The sequence below is a fragment of the Oncorhynchus mykiss genome, chromosome 3 (assembly GCF_013265735.2).
Source record: "Oncorhynchus mykiss isolate Arlee chromosome 3, USDA_OmykA_1.1, whole genome shotgun sequence".
NCBI classification, from domain to species: domain Eukaryota; kingdom Metazoa; phylum Chordata; class Actinopteri; order Salmoniformes; family Salmonidae; genus Oncorhynchus; species Oncorhynchus mykiss.
In genome coordinates this window covers 5055296-5071675 of record NC_048567.1, presented here as the reverse complement: position 1 = coordinate 5071675, position 16380 = coordinate 5055296, and the positions used below count along the sequence as shown (strand labels likewise).

Here is a 16380-nt window from a genome sequence, read left to right as displayed (position 1 = left end):
CTCCTCTCTAACTCTCCTCTCTACCTCTCTTCCTCTCCTCCTCTCTACCTCGCCTCCTCTCTATCGCTCCTCCTCTCTACCTCTCCTCCTCTCTTCATCTCTTCATCTCCTCCTCTCTACCTCTCCTCCTTCCATACCTTTAAGGAGCTCATCAGGCCCCACTCAGAGAAAGGACTGATCTGTCGCAGCACAAAGAACCTCTGGCTAAATTGGTCCTCAGGTCATTGATGTGAAGTCTATGTTCTCATTCAGTCTCTCTCTATTCAGCTTCCTACTTCACTTTCTCTCACCTTCTGCAAAGGTTGGGCAGCGGAAACGCATTGTCCTAAATTACATCCTGCTATGCTGCTCTGAGACTGAGAGATCCTTAGGCTTCTGATATGATTAACCAAAACACATGGCCCTAACTATGACACATGTTGGGTTGGGTTGGCATCCAGGGTTAGTGTGGTTGGTGAAATGTGTTCCATCTGGTGTTGCGTCTTCTCAGCTCTCTTCACAGGTTCCCGGTGGCAGCAGTCAAGACATTTAAGACCTAACTTCCACTTTCTTCCTTCCTGCCGGAAAACATATTTTACACCCTCTTCTGTTGGCTCTCTGCAATGAGTCATGGTCAAGCTGGGCTGTGTCTGATAGTCGGTCAGATTATTTGTCTTCCTGGAATGAAATGATCGTCTGCAGATTGAGAGTGTTCCTTGACTTCTTGTTAATGACTGCATAGGTCTGGGCTTACTGTTGTTCTGAGCTAGCCAGTGATCCCAGGTTGAAGTAACTTCCGGGTCACTAACACATCAGTGGGCAGGGCTGAGAGGTCATCCAGGAGACAGTGGAGGGATGGGATCATTCGTGACAAAGCTGTGGTTTGATGTACTACATGGCCAACACTGTCTACGACCGCTGTTTGTGGAGATTTCCAACACTGTCTAAGACTGCTGTTTGTGGAGATTTCCAACACTGTCTAAGACTGCTGTTTGTGGAGATTTCCAACACTGTTGAAGTCAGCTGGTTGAGGAGATTTCAAACACTGTTGAAGTCAGCTGGTTGAGGAGATTTCCAACACTGTCGAAGTCAGCTGGTTGCGGAGATTTCCAACACTGTCTAAGACTGCTGTTTGTGGAGATTTCCAACACTGTCTAAGACTGCTGTTTGTGGAGATTTCCAACACTGTCTAAGACTGCTGTTTGTGGAGATTTCCAACACTGTCTAAGACTGCTGTTTGTGGAGATTTCCAACACTGTCTAAGACGCTGTTGGTGGAGATTTCCAACACTGTCTAAGACTGCTGTTTGTGGAGATTTCCAACACTGTCTAAGACTGCTGTTTGTGGAGATTTCCAACACTGTCTAAGACTGCTGTTTGTGGAGATTTCCAACACTGTCTAAGACTGCTGTTTGTGGAGATTTCCAACACTGTCTAAGACTGCTGTTTGTGGAGATTTCCAACACTGTCTAAGACTGCTGTTTGTGGAGATTTCCAACACTGTCTAAGACTGCTGTTTGTGGAGATTTCCAACACTGTTGAAGTCAGCTGGTTGAGGAGATTTCCAACACTGTCGAAGTCAGCTGATTGCGGAGATTTCCAACACTGTCTAAGACTGCTGTTTGTGGAGATTTCCAACACTGTCTAAGACTGCTGTTTGTGGAGATTTCCAACACTGTCTAAGACTGCTGTTTGTGGAGATTTCCAACACTGTCTAAGACTGCTGTTTGTGGAGATTTCCAACACTGTCTAAGACGCTGTTGGTGGAGATTTCCAACACTGTCTAAGACTGCTGTTTGTGGAGATTTCCAACACTGTCTAAGACTGCTGTTTGTGGAGATTTCCAACACTGTCTAAGACTGCTGTTTGTGGAGATTTCCAACACTGTCTAAGACTGCTGTTTGTGGAGATTTCCAACACTGTCTAAGACTGCTGTTTGTGGAGATTTCCAACACTGTCTAAGACTGCTGTTTGTGGAGATTTCCAACACTGTCTAAGACTGCTGTTTGTGGAGATTTCCAACACTGTCTAAGACTGCTGTTTGTGGAGATTTCCAACACTGTTGAAGTCAGCTGGTTGAGGAGATTTCCAACACTGTCGAAGTCAGCTGGTTGCGGAGATTTCCAACACTGTCTAAGACTGCTGTTTGTGGAGATTTCCAACACTGTCTAAGACTGCTGTTTGTGGAGATTTCCAACACTGTCTAAGACTGCTGTTTGTGGAGATTTCCAACACTGTCTAAGACTGCTGTTTGTGGAGATTTCCAACACTGTCTAAGACGCTGTTGGTGGAGATTTCCAACACTGTCTAAGACTGCTGTTTGTGGAGATTTCCAACACTGTCTAAGACTGCTGTTTGTGGAGATTTCCAACACTGTCTAAGACTGCTGTTTGTGGAGATTTCCAACACTGTCTAAGACTGCTGTTTGTGGAGATTTCCAACACTGTCTAAGACTGCTGTTTGTGGAGATTTCCAACACTGTCTAAGACTGCTGTTTGTGGAGATTTCCAACACTGTCTAAGACTGCTGTTTGTGGAGATTTCCAACACTGTCTAAGACTGCTGTTTGTGGAGATTTCCAACACTGTTGAAGTCAGCTGGTTGAGGAGATTTCCAACACTGTCGAAGTCAGCTGGTTGCGGAGATTTCCAACACTGTCTAAGACTGCTGTTTGTGGAGATTTCCAACACTGTCTAAGACTGCTGTTTGTGGAGATTTCCAACACTGTCTAAGACTGCTGTTTGTGGAGATTTCCAACACTGTCTAAGACGCTGTTGGTGGAGATTTCCAACACTGTCTAACACTGCTGTTTGTGGAGATTTCCAACACTGTCTAAGACTGCTGTTTGTGGAGATTTCCAACACTGTCGAAGACTGCTGTTTGTGGAGATTTCCAACACTGTCTAAGACTGCTGTTTGTGGAGATTTCCAACACTGTCTAAGACTGCTGTTTGTGGAGATTTCCAACACTGTCTAAGATTGCTGTTTGTGGAGATTTCCAACACTGTCTAAGACTGCTGTTTGTGGAGATTTCCAACACTGTCTACGACTGCTGTTTGTGGAGATTTCCAACACTGTCTAAGACGCTGTTGGTGGAGATTTCCAACACTGTCTAAGACTGCTGTTTGTGGAGATTTCCAAAACTGTCTACGACCGCTGTTTGTGGAGATTTCCAACACTGTCTAAGACTGCTGTTTGTGGAGATTTCCAAAACTGTCTACGACCGCTGTTTGTGGAGATTTCCAAAACTGTCTACGACCGCTGTTTGTGGAGATTTCCAACAATGTCTACGACTGCTGTTTGTGGAGATTTCCAACACTGTCTACGACTGCTGTTGGTGGAGATTTCCAACACTGTCTACGACTGCTGTTGGTGGAGATTTCCAACACTGTCTAAGACTGCTGTTGATGGAGATTTCCAACACTGTCTAAGACTGCTGTTGGTGGAGATTTCCAACACTGTCTAAGACTGCTGTTTGTGGAGATTTCCAACACTGTCTAAGACTGCTGTTGGTGGAGATTTCCAACACTGTCTAAGACTGCTGTTGGTGGAGATTTTCAACACTGTCTAAGACTGCTGTTTGTGGAGATTTCCAACACTGTTGAAGTCAGCTGGTTGAGGTGATTTCCAACACTAAGACTGCTGTTGGTGGAGATTTCCAACACTGTTGAAGTCAGCTGGTTGTGGAGATGTTGGTGGAACATTGTGATAAATGGGTCGTTCAAAATCCCCCTCCATATGCTGTGCTTCATTAGATATCATCACCTTTCCCATGTTCTCTTGCATACAGTATGTACAGTATGATACGATAAATGGTTTGCAGTTTAGTGGCCTTGTCCTTGGTGGCAGAGATTGACGTAGAGCAGGGTTTCTTAAATGATGGACGTGGGCCTAAAGTGGGCCCTGGGCAAGTGGGTCACGAGTTATCAGTCTATAATCACACACTATTTCATCTTAATTTGGGTCGTTGGAGGACGATTTGGGTCACGGGAGAACGGTCCATTTCTTATTTGGATCTTGGGCTGAAAAAGTTTAAGAACCCCTGACGTAGAGGACCAGAGAATGGCACAGAAGGACTCATATCTGTTGGTGTGACATGGAGCCTCTAGAATAGATGACTCCTTCTAGCGAGAAGCAGGCTGGCAGGGGCACCATTCAATGGCACATTGGTTATATAACAAACAAACAGCCGACTTTACCATGCCTTTGCACTTCTACACATTTAGCATATTATGTCACAGAAGGTAATTGAGCAGAAATATAAATACGATTGGTGAATTAAAAATAACTGAGAGTATGGATTTAGTATATAAAATGTGTCTATGTGACTCAGTGCTTCGTTTATTGCTTTTTGTTTTATGCAATTGTTCTGTCTCCCTCATAATATCACATTGTTCTGTCTCCCTCATAATATCACATTGTTCTGTCTCCCTCATAATATCACATTGTTCTGTCTCCCTCATAATATCACATTGTTCTGTCTCCCTCATAATATCACATTGTTCTGTCTCCCTCATAATACCACATTGTTCTGTCTCCCTCATAATATCACATTGTTCTGTCTCCCTCATAATACCACATTGTTCTGTCTCCCTCATAATATCACATTGTTCTGTCTCCCTCATAATACCACATTGTTCTGTCTCCCTCATAATATCACATTGTTCTGTCTCCCTCATAATATCACATTGTTCTGTCTCCCTCATAATTTCACATTGTTCTGTCTCCCTCATAATATCACATTGTTCTGTCTCCCTCATAATATCACATTGTTCTGTCTCCCTCAAAATATCACATTACAGCAGAGGGCATTCAGAATTCAGAGAAAGTCCTCCATTCAATCTCATAGGACAGGGGTTCTCGCCATGCGACATGAACATCACATTACTCATCCAGCCGTTCCTGCAGGGAATAACTTAGAACGCAGCGTGTCCAGATTCTCTTATTGTCTCTGTTAGTTGGATCACATTGGTATAATCCTGGAACAGTGGGGAGGGAAGCCACATTACGGTACACACACACACACATACACACACACACACACACACACACACACACACATACACACACACACATACACACACATACACATACACACACACACACACACACACATACACACACATACACACACACACACACACGCGCGCGCACACACACACATACACACACACACACGCCATGCACACGCACCATGCACACACACACACTTTCATCCTGGGGAATAAACCATTGTTATCATTCCTATGGTCCTCCTAGCCACATCACTAGCTGATGTAACAAGGTGATGACAGACTGAAAAACAAGATGAGAAATCACTACAAAGATTTACAGGTAGGTAGGTATATGTTGAAAATGTTGTCTGTCTCACTGTTAACATGAAGAATAAACCCAAACAGATGTACATGTCCTGATGGATTCCAGAAGTTCAAATTACAATATGGACTGGGACAGGGGAGAGTGGCGAGGGGAGAGGGGATAGGGGAGAGGGGAGAGGGGCGAGAGGCGAGAGGGGAGAGAAGCAAGAGGTGAGAGGGGAGAGAGGCGAGGGGAGGGGGAGAGGGGAGAGGGATGAGGGGAGAGAGGTGAGAGGGGAGAGAAGCTAGAGGTGAGAGGGGAGAGGGGCGAGAGGGGAGAGAAGCAAGAGGTGAGAGGGGAGAGGGGAGAGAGGCGAGGGGAGGGGGAGAGGGGAGAGGGAGGAGGGGAGAGGGGAGAGGGAGGTGGGGAGAGGGGAGAGGGGAGAGAGGGGAGAGAAGCAAGAGGTGAGAGGGGAGAGGGGCGAGAGGGGAGAGAAGCAAGAGGTGAGAGGGGAGAGGGGAGAGAGGCGAGGGGAGGGGGAGAGGGGAGAGGGAGGAGGGGTGTGTGTGTGTGTGTGTGTGTGCGCGCATATCTGTATATACAGTATATATAATGATGTGTGTGTAATGGTGTGTGTGTGTAATGATCTGTATGTGTATTTACAGTATATATAATGATCTGTATGTGTATTTACAGTATATATAATGATCTGTATGTGTATTTACAGTATATATAATGATCTGTATGTGTATATACAGTATATATAATGATCTGTATGTGTATTTACAGTATATATAATGATCTGTAGGTGTATTTACAGTATATATAATGATCTGTATGTGTATATACAGTATATATAATGATCTGTATGTGTATTTACAGTATATATAATGATCTGTATGTGTATTTACAGTATATATAATGATCTGTATGTGTATATACAGTATATATAGTGATCTGTATGTGTATATACAGTATATATAATGATCTGTATGTGTATTTACAGTATATATAATGATCTGTAGGTGTATTTACAGTATATATAATGATCTGTATGTGTATATACAGTATATATAATGATCTGTATGTGTATTTACAGTATATATAATGATCTGTATGTGTATTTACAGTATAGGGGAGAGGGATGAGGGGAGAGAGGTGAGAGGGGAGAGAAGCTAGAGGTGAGAGGGGAGAGGGGCGAGAGGGGAGAGAAGCAAGAGGTGAGAGGGGAGAGGGGAGAGAGGCGAGGGGAGGGGGAGAGGGGAGAGGGAGGAGGGGAGAGGGGAGAGGGAGGTGGGGAGAGGGGAGAGGGGAGAGAGGGGAGAGAAGCTAGAGGTGAGAGGGGAGAGGGGCGAGAGGGGAGAGAAGCAAGAGGTGAGAGGGGAGAGGGGAGAGAGGCGAGGGGAGGGGGAGAGGGGAGAGGGAGGAGGGGAGAGGGGAGAGGGAGGAGGGGAGAGGGAGGTGGGGAGAGGGGAGAGGGGAGAGAGGGGAGAGAAGCAAGAGGTGAGAGGGGAGAGAGGCGAGGGGAGGGGGTAGAGGGGAGAGGGAGGAGGGGAGAGGGGAGAGGGAGGAGGGAGGAGGGAGGAGGGAGGAGGGGAGAGGGGAGAGGCGAGAGGGAGGAGGGGAGAGGGGAGAGGGATGAGGGAAGAGGGGAGAGGGATGAGGGAAGAGGGGAGAGGCGAGAGAGTCGAGGGGAGAGGGAGGAGGGGAGAGGCGAAGGGAGAGGGGGAGGTGAGATGGGCGAGTGAAGGGAGAGGGAAGAGGGGGGAGAGGTGAGAGGGGGAGGTGAGATGGGCGAGTGAAGGGAGAGGGGAGAGAGGGGAGAGGGGAGAGGGGACAGGGGAGAGGTGAGATGGAGAGGTGAGATGGGAGAGAGGGGAGAGGGGAGAGGGGGAGAGGTGAGAGGGGGAGGTGAGATGGGAGAGAGGGGAGAGGGGAGAGGGGGGAGAGGTGAGAGGGGGAGGTGAGATGGGCGAGTGAAGGGAGAGGGGAGAGAGGGGAGTGAGGGAAATAAAGAGAAAGAAAGACACATGGCACCAACAGAATGGAGGGAAGGAGGAAAAGAGAGTGAGAGTGAGTTAGAGGGTTGAGGGAGGGAGGGAGGGAGGGAGGGAGGGAGGGAGGGAGGGAGGGAGGGAGGGAGGGACATGCAGTCAGATGAGATAACCAATCTGGCTTTAAAGAGGTTGGGAGGTTTCCTAAATCTGACAGAGGTATGGGGTCTGGAGACTGAGAGGAGTGGAGAAGGTGTGTGTTTGTGTGTGTGTGTGTGCGCGCATATCTGTATATACAGTATATATAATGATGTGTGTGTAATGGTGTGTGTGTGTAATGATCTGTATGTGTATTTACAGTATATATAATGATCTATATGTGTATTTACAGTATATATAATGATCTGTATGTGTATATACAGTATATATAATGATCTGTATGTGTATATACAGTATATATAATGATCTGTATGTGTATTTACAGTATATATAATGATCTGTATGTGTATTTACAGTATATATAATGATCTGTATGTGTATTTACAGTATATATAATGATCTGTAGGTGTATTTACAGTATATATAATGATCTGCATGTGTATATACAGTATATATAATGATCTGTATGTGTATTTGTATCTCAGTCAGTCAGTCAGTCAGTCAGTCCCTAATATGCAACCAGGGCTTCTTTTTTTCTGATTTGATTTCTAATTCAATTTCATTTGTTGAGCCTTTAAAAACGTTCTATCCGCATCAGTACCGTCCGTATATTGCTCTTTTCCAAGTGAAAGACCTCGCATTGCAGGGAAATGAGTGGTGGGGTATTGTTAAATGGATGTGTGGTGGCGGGCGAGGCGAGGGAGAGTGTGAGAGGCGAGAGGCGAGAGGCGAGAGGCGAGGGAGAGTGTGAGAGGCGAGAGGCGAGAGGCGAGAGGCGAGGGAGAGTGTGAGAGGCGAGAGGCGAGAGGCGAGGGAGAGTGTGAGAGGCGAGAGGCGAGAGGCGAGAGGCGAGAGGCGAGGGAGAGTGTGAGAGGCGAGAGGCGAGAGGCGAGAGGCGAGGGAGAGTGTGAGAGGCGAGAGGCGAGAGGCGAGAGGCGAGAGGCGAGAGGCGAGGGAGAGTGTGAGAGGCGAGAGGCGAGAGGCGAGAGGCGAGGGAGAGTGTGAGAGGCGAGAGGCGAGAGGCGAGAGGCGAGGGAGAGTGTGAGAGGCGAGAGGCGAGAGGCGAGAGGCGAGGGAGAGTGTGAGAGGCGAGAGGCGAGAGGCGAGGGAGAGTGTGAGAGGCGAGAGGCGAGAGGCGAGAGGCGAGAGGCGAGAGGCATGGGTGCTGCCAACCACATCTGTCCACAGCCCAGAAGGAAATATTACCAAGCTGTTTGTCCTCACCTCCGTAATTCTTCCCAAAAGGTACAGAAGCACTTATTGAGCTAGCGGGTACACACAACTCAAGTATGCAGGGACAGAAACGTCAGCTGGTCGTCATTTAACTAGTGTGCTTGCTTCTGCAAGAAGTATTGGCTGATACTTATTTACACATTGGAGATGGACTCCAACAGCCTGCTGGTAGGTGCTGGTAATGAATTAGATATGTGTGCATTATACAATAATGACTTGGTACTGATTGCACATCAGCTGCGACTTTGTAATTAGTATAGTAAGCACACAATAAACCATCTAGACAAGACCATCATTGTTAGTAATGACTGTGTTTACAAACACTCAATACACACGTTTTGGATGGGGAACATTTACAGTAACTGTTGACAGCTAAGCTAACCGAAGGAGCAATTGTTATTTTCCCAGAATGCTGCACACACTAAGTGAATGGGTGGGGGAAACTAAATGAATGAACAAACAAAGGGGAAACTATTTCTGACAATCTTGGCTGCCTGTCACTCTTGTTTACGAAACAGGCAGAAGAACACATCGCTCCTCATTCAGAGTTAATAATTTTAACGTTGGAATGAAACGATAAGGAGGAGATTGTTAATAAAGGGGAAGAAGACAAGGCCATTTGTCTTGGGCTGATGTGAAACAGCTGTATCCCCGAGGCAGCTCTCTCTGTTGTAGCCTTGAAGTCTGCACTTTTTAAAGTCCAGGTTCTTCTTGTTCAAAGCCATCTACTGTATGTGATTACACAGTGGAATAGAGGTCAGCTTGATGGGCTTGTTGACCAGAATAAGTCAATAACGTCACAAAGCACACTGTATGTGTACACTGTATGTGTACACTGTATGTGTATGACACATGTACACTCTTAGAAAAAAAGGTGCTATCTAGAGCCAAAAAGGGTTATTCTGCTGTTTCCACAGGAGAACCCTTTGAAGAACCCCTTTCGGTTCCAGGTCGAACCCCTTTGGTTCCAAGTAGAACCCATTTGGTTCCAGGTAGAACCATTTTTGAACATTGACCCCAAAAGAGTTCTACCTGGAACCAAAAATGGTTACCTACTCTACTGTGCTCAACATACTGTGCTTTCTTGCTATGTGCATAGCTACCTGCTTCAGTGCCAAGAAGGGAAGCAGAAACCAGAAGTCATGAGTGACTGGCTTCAGCAAGTCCAGGAGGAATTCTGTCTGGATATAATGAATTAATTCCGAACCCCCCCCCACACACACACGAGTCATCATTGCATGTGATAGACAGTAGCCTGACTGACACTGGTCTCACGTGACGAGGAAAGGAAAGCTATCAGTGGTCTCTCAGTGTGGATGTGGCTGTCTGATGGACAGTCCAGGTAACAGAATCAATCCCCCAGGCACACATGTCAAACTCATTCCACGGAGGGCTGAGTTTCTGCACGTTTTTGTACTTGATTGTTGAATTCTGGTCACAAATTAGTGAGGAACTCCTCTCAACTGGTTGTCTAGGCCTTAATTGAAAAGCAAAAACAAAAACCCACAGACACTAGGCCATCCATGGAATCAGTTTGACACCCTGCCCCAGGGGAACCAACATCAGACATTCAGAAACTCCTCTTGCTCAAAGCAGGTGTGATCCATGAGCAGAGTGATAACATTGATCATCATAGCAGATGATGATTTGATATGTATTTTTACTGCAGAGGGGCTGGTGATGCCTGATGTCTTCAGTAAGGGAAAGGGTGTGACTTCCAACACCAACCCACAACCTGCAGTCATATGATCTGAGAAAAATGTGAGAAATGAATGTGTATACTGTATGTGAATGCACTGCTTTAAATGCATCCTTGGCACATATATCTCTATATATCTCTATATACAGTGCCTTGCGAAAGTATTCGGCCCCCTTGAACTTTGCGACCTTTTGCCACATTTCAGGCTTCAAACATAAAGATATAAAACTGTATGTTTTTGTGAAGAATCAACAACAAGTGGGACACAACCATGAAGTGGAACGACATTTATTGGATATTTCAAACTTTTTTAACAAATCAAAAACTGAAAAATTGGGCGTGCAAAATTATTCAGCCCCTTTACTTTCAGTGCAGCAAACTCTCTCCAGAAGTTCAGTGAGGATCTCTGAATGATCCAATGTTGACCTTAAATGACTAATGATGATAAATACAATCCACCTGTGTGTAATCAAGTCTCCGTATAAATGCACCTGCACTGTGATAGTCTCAGAGGTCCGTTAAAAGCGCAGAGAGCATCATGAAGAACAAGGAACACACCAGGCAGGTCCGAGATACTGTTGTGAAGAAGTTTAAAGCCGGATTTGGATACAAAAAGATTTCCCAAGCTTTAAACATCCCAAGGAGCACTGTGCAAGCGATAATATTGAAATGGAAGGAGTATCAGACCACTGCAAATCTACCAAGACCTGGCCGTCCCTCTAAACTTTCAGCTCATACCAGGAGAAGACTGATCAGAGATGCAGCCAAGAGGCCCATGATCACTCTGGATGAACTGCAGAGATCTACAACTGAGGTGGGAGACTCTGTCCATAGGACAACAATCAGTCGTATATTGCACAAATCTGGCCTTTATGGAAGAGTGGCAAGAAGAAAGCCATTTCTTAAAGATATCCACAAAAAGTGTTGGTTAAAGTTTGCCACAAGCCACCTGGGAGACACACCAAACATGTGGAAGAAGGTGCTCTGGTCAGATGAAACCAAAATTGAACTTTTTGGCAACAATGCAAAACGTTATGTTTGGCGTAAAAGCAACACCCTGAACTCACCATCCCCACTGTCAAACATGGTGGTGGCAGCATCATGGTTTGGGCCTGCTTTTCTTCAGCAGGGACAGGGAAGATGATTAAAATTGATGGGAAGATGGATGGAGCCAAATACAGGAAGGACCATTCTGGAAGAAAACCTGATGGAGTCTGCAAAAGACCTGAGACTGGGACGGAGATTTGTCTTCCAACAAGACAATGATCCAAAACATAAAGCAAAATCTACAATGGAATGGTTCAAAAATAAACATATCCAGGTGTTAGAATGGCCAAGTCAAAGTCCAGACCTGAATCCAATCGAGAATCTGTGGAAAGAACTGAAAACTGCTGTTCACAAATGCTCTCCATCCAACCTCACTGAGCTCGAGCTGTTTTGCAAGGAGGAATGGGAAAAAATTTCAGTCTCTCGATGTGCAAAACTGATAGAGACATACCCCAAGTGACTTACAGCTGTAATCGCAGCAAAAGGTGGCGCTACAAAGTATTAACTTAAGGGGGCTGAATAATTTTGCACGCCCAATTTTTCAGTTTTTGATTTGTTAAAAAAGTTTGAAATATCCATAAATGTCGTTCCACTTCATGATTGTGTCCCACTTGTTGTTGATTCTTCACAAAAAAATACAGTTTTATATCTTTATGTTTGAAGCCTGAAATGTGGCAAAAGGTCGCAAAGTTCAAGGGGGCCGAATACTTTCGCAAGGCACTGTATCTCAAATATAGCTTGAATACAGCTAACTGACAGTCAGTTGTTGGAGGGCTCGTTTGACTGCTGTTTAGCGGAGTCGTAATGAGTCAGAATAAAAATTCCACAGCATCTGTTAAGTTGGAGCCATATGCTACAATGGGCAGAACAAAGCCAATTCAGGCAGTGACTCAGAAGTTCAAACTGTTTATGAATACGTTCTGCACTCACTCACTCACTCACTCACTCACTCACTCACTCACTCACTCACTCACTCACTCACTCACTCACTCACTCACTCACTCACTCACACACACACACACACACACACACACACACACACACACACACACACACACACGCACACACACACACACACACACACACACACACACACACACACACACACACACACACACACACACGCACACACACGCACACAGGAAGGGAGGAATTGTATGAAGCAGATGCTCTATGATCGGTCTATTAACTATACAGCTTTGTTATCCTAAATACAGCCCCTTCTCTAGCACTCTTTATACATCTGGCTATAAAAGAGTTATGCTATTGTAATTATTCCCCCAAAAAGATAGGGATTTCATTTCAGATGTTTAGTGGATTTCATCTGGACTACAAAAACCATTTAGAGAACTCTCCCTTCCTCCCTGGTAGTAGCTAACTTGCTAGTGTGTGCTGTGAGTGAGGTGAGCTGTCTGCCCTGTGAATGGCGGGGGTTTTGAGTGGCAGTGCTGTGCCAGTGTGTGGTGGGTCAGGGGGTTAGTGGGCACCGCTGGGCTGTGGTAACAAGTTGAAAGCCTTGCCCTGAGCCTGGAGCGTGGGTGTAATGACCCGTGGCATGTTGTCGCTTGCCTCTAGGTGCCATAACTAATTGGTGCTGCATTCTCTGAAAAGGGTATGTCTCCCTCTTTCCCTTTTTTACCTCACTATCTCCCTCCATTTCTGTCTTTCTTTACTCACTATCTCCCTCCATTTCTGTCTTTCTTTACTCACTATCTCTCACTCCCTCTCTTTACTCTCTGGGTAGAAGGATGGTTGTCCCATTCCCTCCATTTCTGTCTTTCTTTACTCACTATCTCCCTCCATTTCTGTCTTTCTTTACTCACTATCTCTCACTCCCTCTCTTTACTCTCTGGGTAGAAGGATGGTTGTCCCATTCCCTCCATTTCTGTCTTTCTTTACTCACTATCTCTCACTCCCTCTCTTTAGTCTCTGGGTAGAAGGATGGTAGTCCCATTCCCTCCATTTCTTTGAAATCTAAAAGATGTGTGTGTGCGTGCGTGCGTGTGTGGGTGTGTGTGTGTGTGTGTGTGTGGCAGAGAGACAGAGAATGAAAGTGAGGACTTTTTCCAATTCAAATCTGCCATCTGCAACGATTGGATTCTGGCCCATGATTAAAGATGGGCTACTGTCACGCTCTCCTTAATGACTGAGACCCTATGAATGCAGCACACTGCATGAAATGCCAAAGAGCCTACTGTCTGGCACCTTGCAGGGGCTTGATACTTGCCCAGGAGCCAAACGTACCTGCTGTGGCATCTGTGTGCTCAGAGGCACGGGACTCTGGGCCCGGCTCGCTGGACTGTGCCAGCAGGCATCATGCTTCAATGCTGGTTAGGCAAGACCCAGTTTCATCATGTATGTCCTTTGTCGTGAGACCATTGTGTGCTTGCAGTGCCCATTTAGGCTTACCCAAACATGTGTATTTATAGACATAGTAGATGAACTCCTGGTGCTGTTTTGATTTGGGCGGTCAGTATTTGAGCAGTAAGCCAGGAGTTTGTTATGTCAAGGTCAGGAGGTAAACATGACTGGCACACACACACCGACACCGACACCGACACACACACACCGACACACACACATACACACAATTAAACTCAGTTCAGAGTGCCAACTCTCTTCATGTTGAGTCTCTAGTTCATCCAGATAATGCCTTGGGTTCTGCAATGCAGTTCAATGTAATGCAGTTACATTTTATAAGTCTGTCATGTCAACGTTAATGTTTTTAAATGTATGTCAACTGTAAAGTCTTTTTGTCCATAATGTCTTTCTCATTATGTATCAGACCCCAGGAAGACTAGCTGTCACCATTTGTGTCAGCTAATGGGGATCCTAATAAAATCTCAAATGTGTTTGATTAGCACAGAGCCAGCTGCTCAGAGCAAACATTCTCTCCCCCATACATGGGGATATGATGAGGGAGGGAGAGAGAGAGAGGAGAGAGAGGGGAAGAGAAGAGATGTGAGGTGCTCTCAGGCATCTGTATACCCAGGCTAATGCTGCCACCCAGAGGATGAACACAGAACTGCTGTTTTAATTGAGCACCATCGGTAGAGGAACCACCCCTACACTCCTAGTCATTGGTCTCGACCCCCAACACACTTATCTAAAAGGATTGGAGAGATGTAAGCAATATGAAAGATTTTACCCATTTCTAATAGAGGGCAAGGTGGGCACTGGGCAGTTGACATGTGAAGAGCAGTGGAGGACAACAGTAGGAGGCATACTCACAGTTTCTCCCCATCCCTTGCTCTAGTGTCTTGAACGAGGTAAACAGTGCTAAAACTCCCTCTGCCCAATCTCTGTAGGATGCTGTATCTTTTGGCAATCAGGTCGCCGGGGACAGGAGTTATAAGAGTGGAGGGGCAGTGGACATGGCAGGATGAATGGGCTTCTAGCTCCTCAAACTTGGGCATCTTGTTTCGGGATTCTTACAGGAGAATTAACTGCAAAATTCAGCAAAACACAAACATGTTGCTTTTCCTTATTTTATGCACGTTTGCCCAATTCAGATGAAAATTAATAAATACATATTTTACAGGGGAGACAGAGTCAGATAGCAGCACATCGCACTTGTTACAGTGTAGGATTACTGAAAGCAGAGTCCTGGATAGCTTATTCTATTTCACTATTGCTACTTTGTCAAACAAACTCACCTGTTTGCAGATAGGTGTTGGCTATTTCCACCAGTTTAAAACATCCATAGCCTACTGTATTAACTTCCGTGTTTACTCTTGTTCCTATGGTAATAGGAAACCTATTGTCTCCCTTTCATTATATCCTTTTATTTCACCAGGTGTCAGTGAAGAGCCTTCTGGTGTGAAGGCCTGTTTGGGACAGGGAGTTTTAGTCTCAATTCTCATGATAATGCATTTGACCAGAAGACTACACGGATACTCTATTCTCTTCTAACGTGGAACGGAGTTGTATGAGACATCTGTAGGCTGGCTAACTAACCTAAGTCATATTCTTCAAGAATATAGTCAATTACTTTTTCCACATTTTGTTATGTTACAGCCTTATTCTAAAATGTACTAAATCGTTTTTTTCCCCCTCAATCTGCACACAATACTCCATAATGACAAAGCAAAAACTGGCTTAGAATTGTTAGCAAATGTATTACAAATAAAAAACGTAAATATCACATTTACATAAGTATTCAGACCCTTTTCTCAGTACTTTGTTGAAGCACCTTTGGCAGAGATTACAGCCTCGAGTCTTCTTAAGTATGACGCTACAAGCGTGGCACACCTGTATTTGGGAAGTTTCTCCCATTCTTCTCTGCAAATCCTCTCAAGCTCTGCCAGGTTGGATGGGGAGCATTGCTGCTCAATTATTTTCAGGTCTCTCCAGAGATGTTCGATCGGGTTCAAGTCCGGGCTCTGGCTGGGCCACTCAAGGACATTCAGAGACTTGTCCTGAAGCTCTCCTGCATTGTCTTGGCTGTGTGCTTAGGGTCGTTGTCCTGTTGGAAGGTGAACCCAACATTTAATCAATTGTAGAATGTGGAAAAGGTCAAGGGGTCTGACTACTTTCCCGAATGCACTGTAGATAGACCTACTATTATTATTATTAAAATGAGCCTTGCATTGCAGTCTGGTCTCATAGACTAGATGTAACATAGTAAAAGTAAATCTGGGATGCTCAGATTAGTATGATATATTATGTTTGGTATGGTTACATAAGACATATGGTTATTTAAAGTAGGATGGTTGGTAGGGCTGGATGGATGGGTGGGTGTATAACGTGAAAGTCTAGCAACCCAAAGGTTGCGAGTTTGAATCTCATCACGGACAACTTTAGCTAATTAGCTCATTTTAAACTGCTAGCAACTACACCACGGGACCACCGAGTGTTGAAGCGTGTAAGCTTTAAAAATTGTCTGTCCTCAGTTGCAACACTCACTACCGAATTCCAAACTGCCTCTGGAAGCAATGTCAGCACAAGAACTGTTCGTCGAGAGCTTCACTAAAT

At 45.3% G+C, this 16380-nt stretch overlaps 1 protein-coding gene across 1 annotated transcript in view; it reads right to left on the bottom strand.

Annotated features, from left to right (window-relative positions):
• The window catches only part of LOC110520779 (serine/threonine-protein kinase Nek11-like), a 93928-nt gene extending 78789 nt beyond the window's left edge, over positions 1-15139 (bottom strand). The window contains exons 1-2 of the mRNA XM_036966585.1: positions 15063-15139; positions 14638-14852 (exon numbers count right to left, since the gene is read on the bottom strand). Coding sequence (XP_036822480.1) covers positions 14638-14822 — 185 coding nt within the window. The 5' untranslated portion in view covers positions 14823-14852; positions 15063-15139. The remainder of the gene's footprint in view (positions 1-14637; positions 14853-15062) is intronic.
• Positions 15140-16380: the final 1241 nt, after the last annotated feature.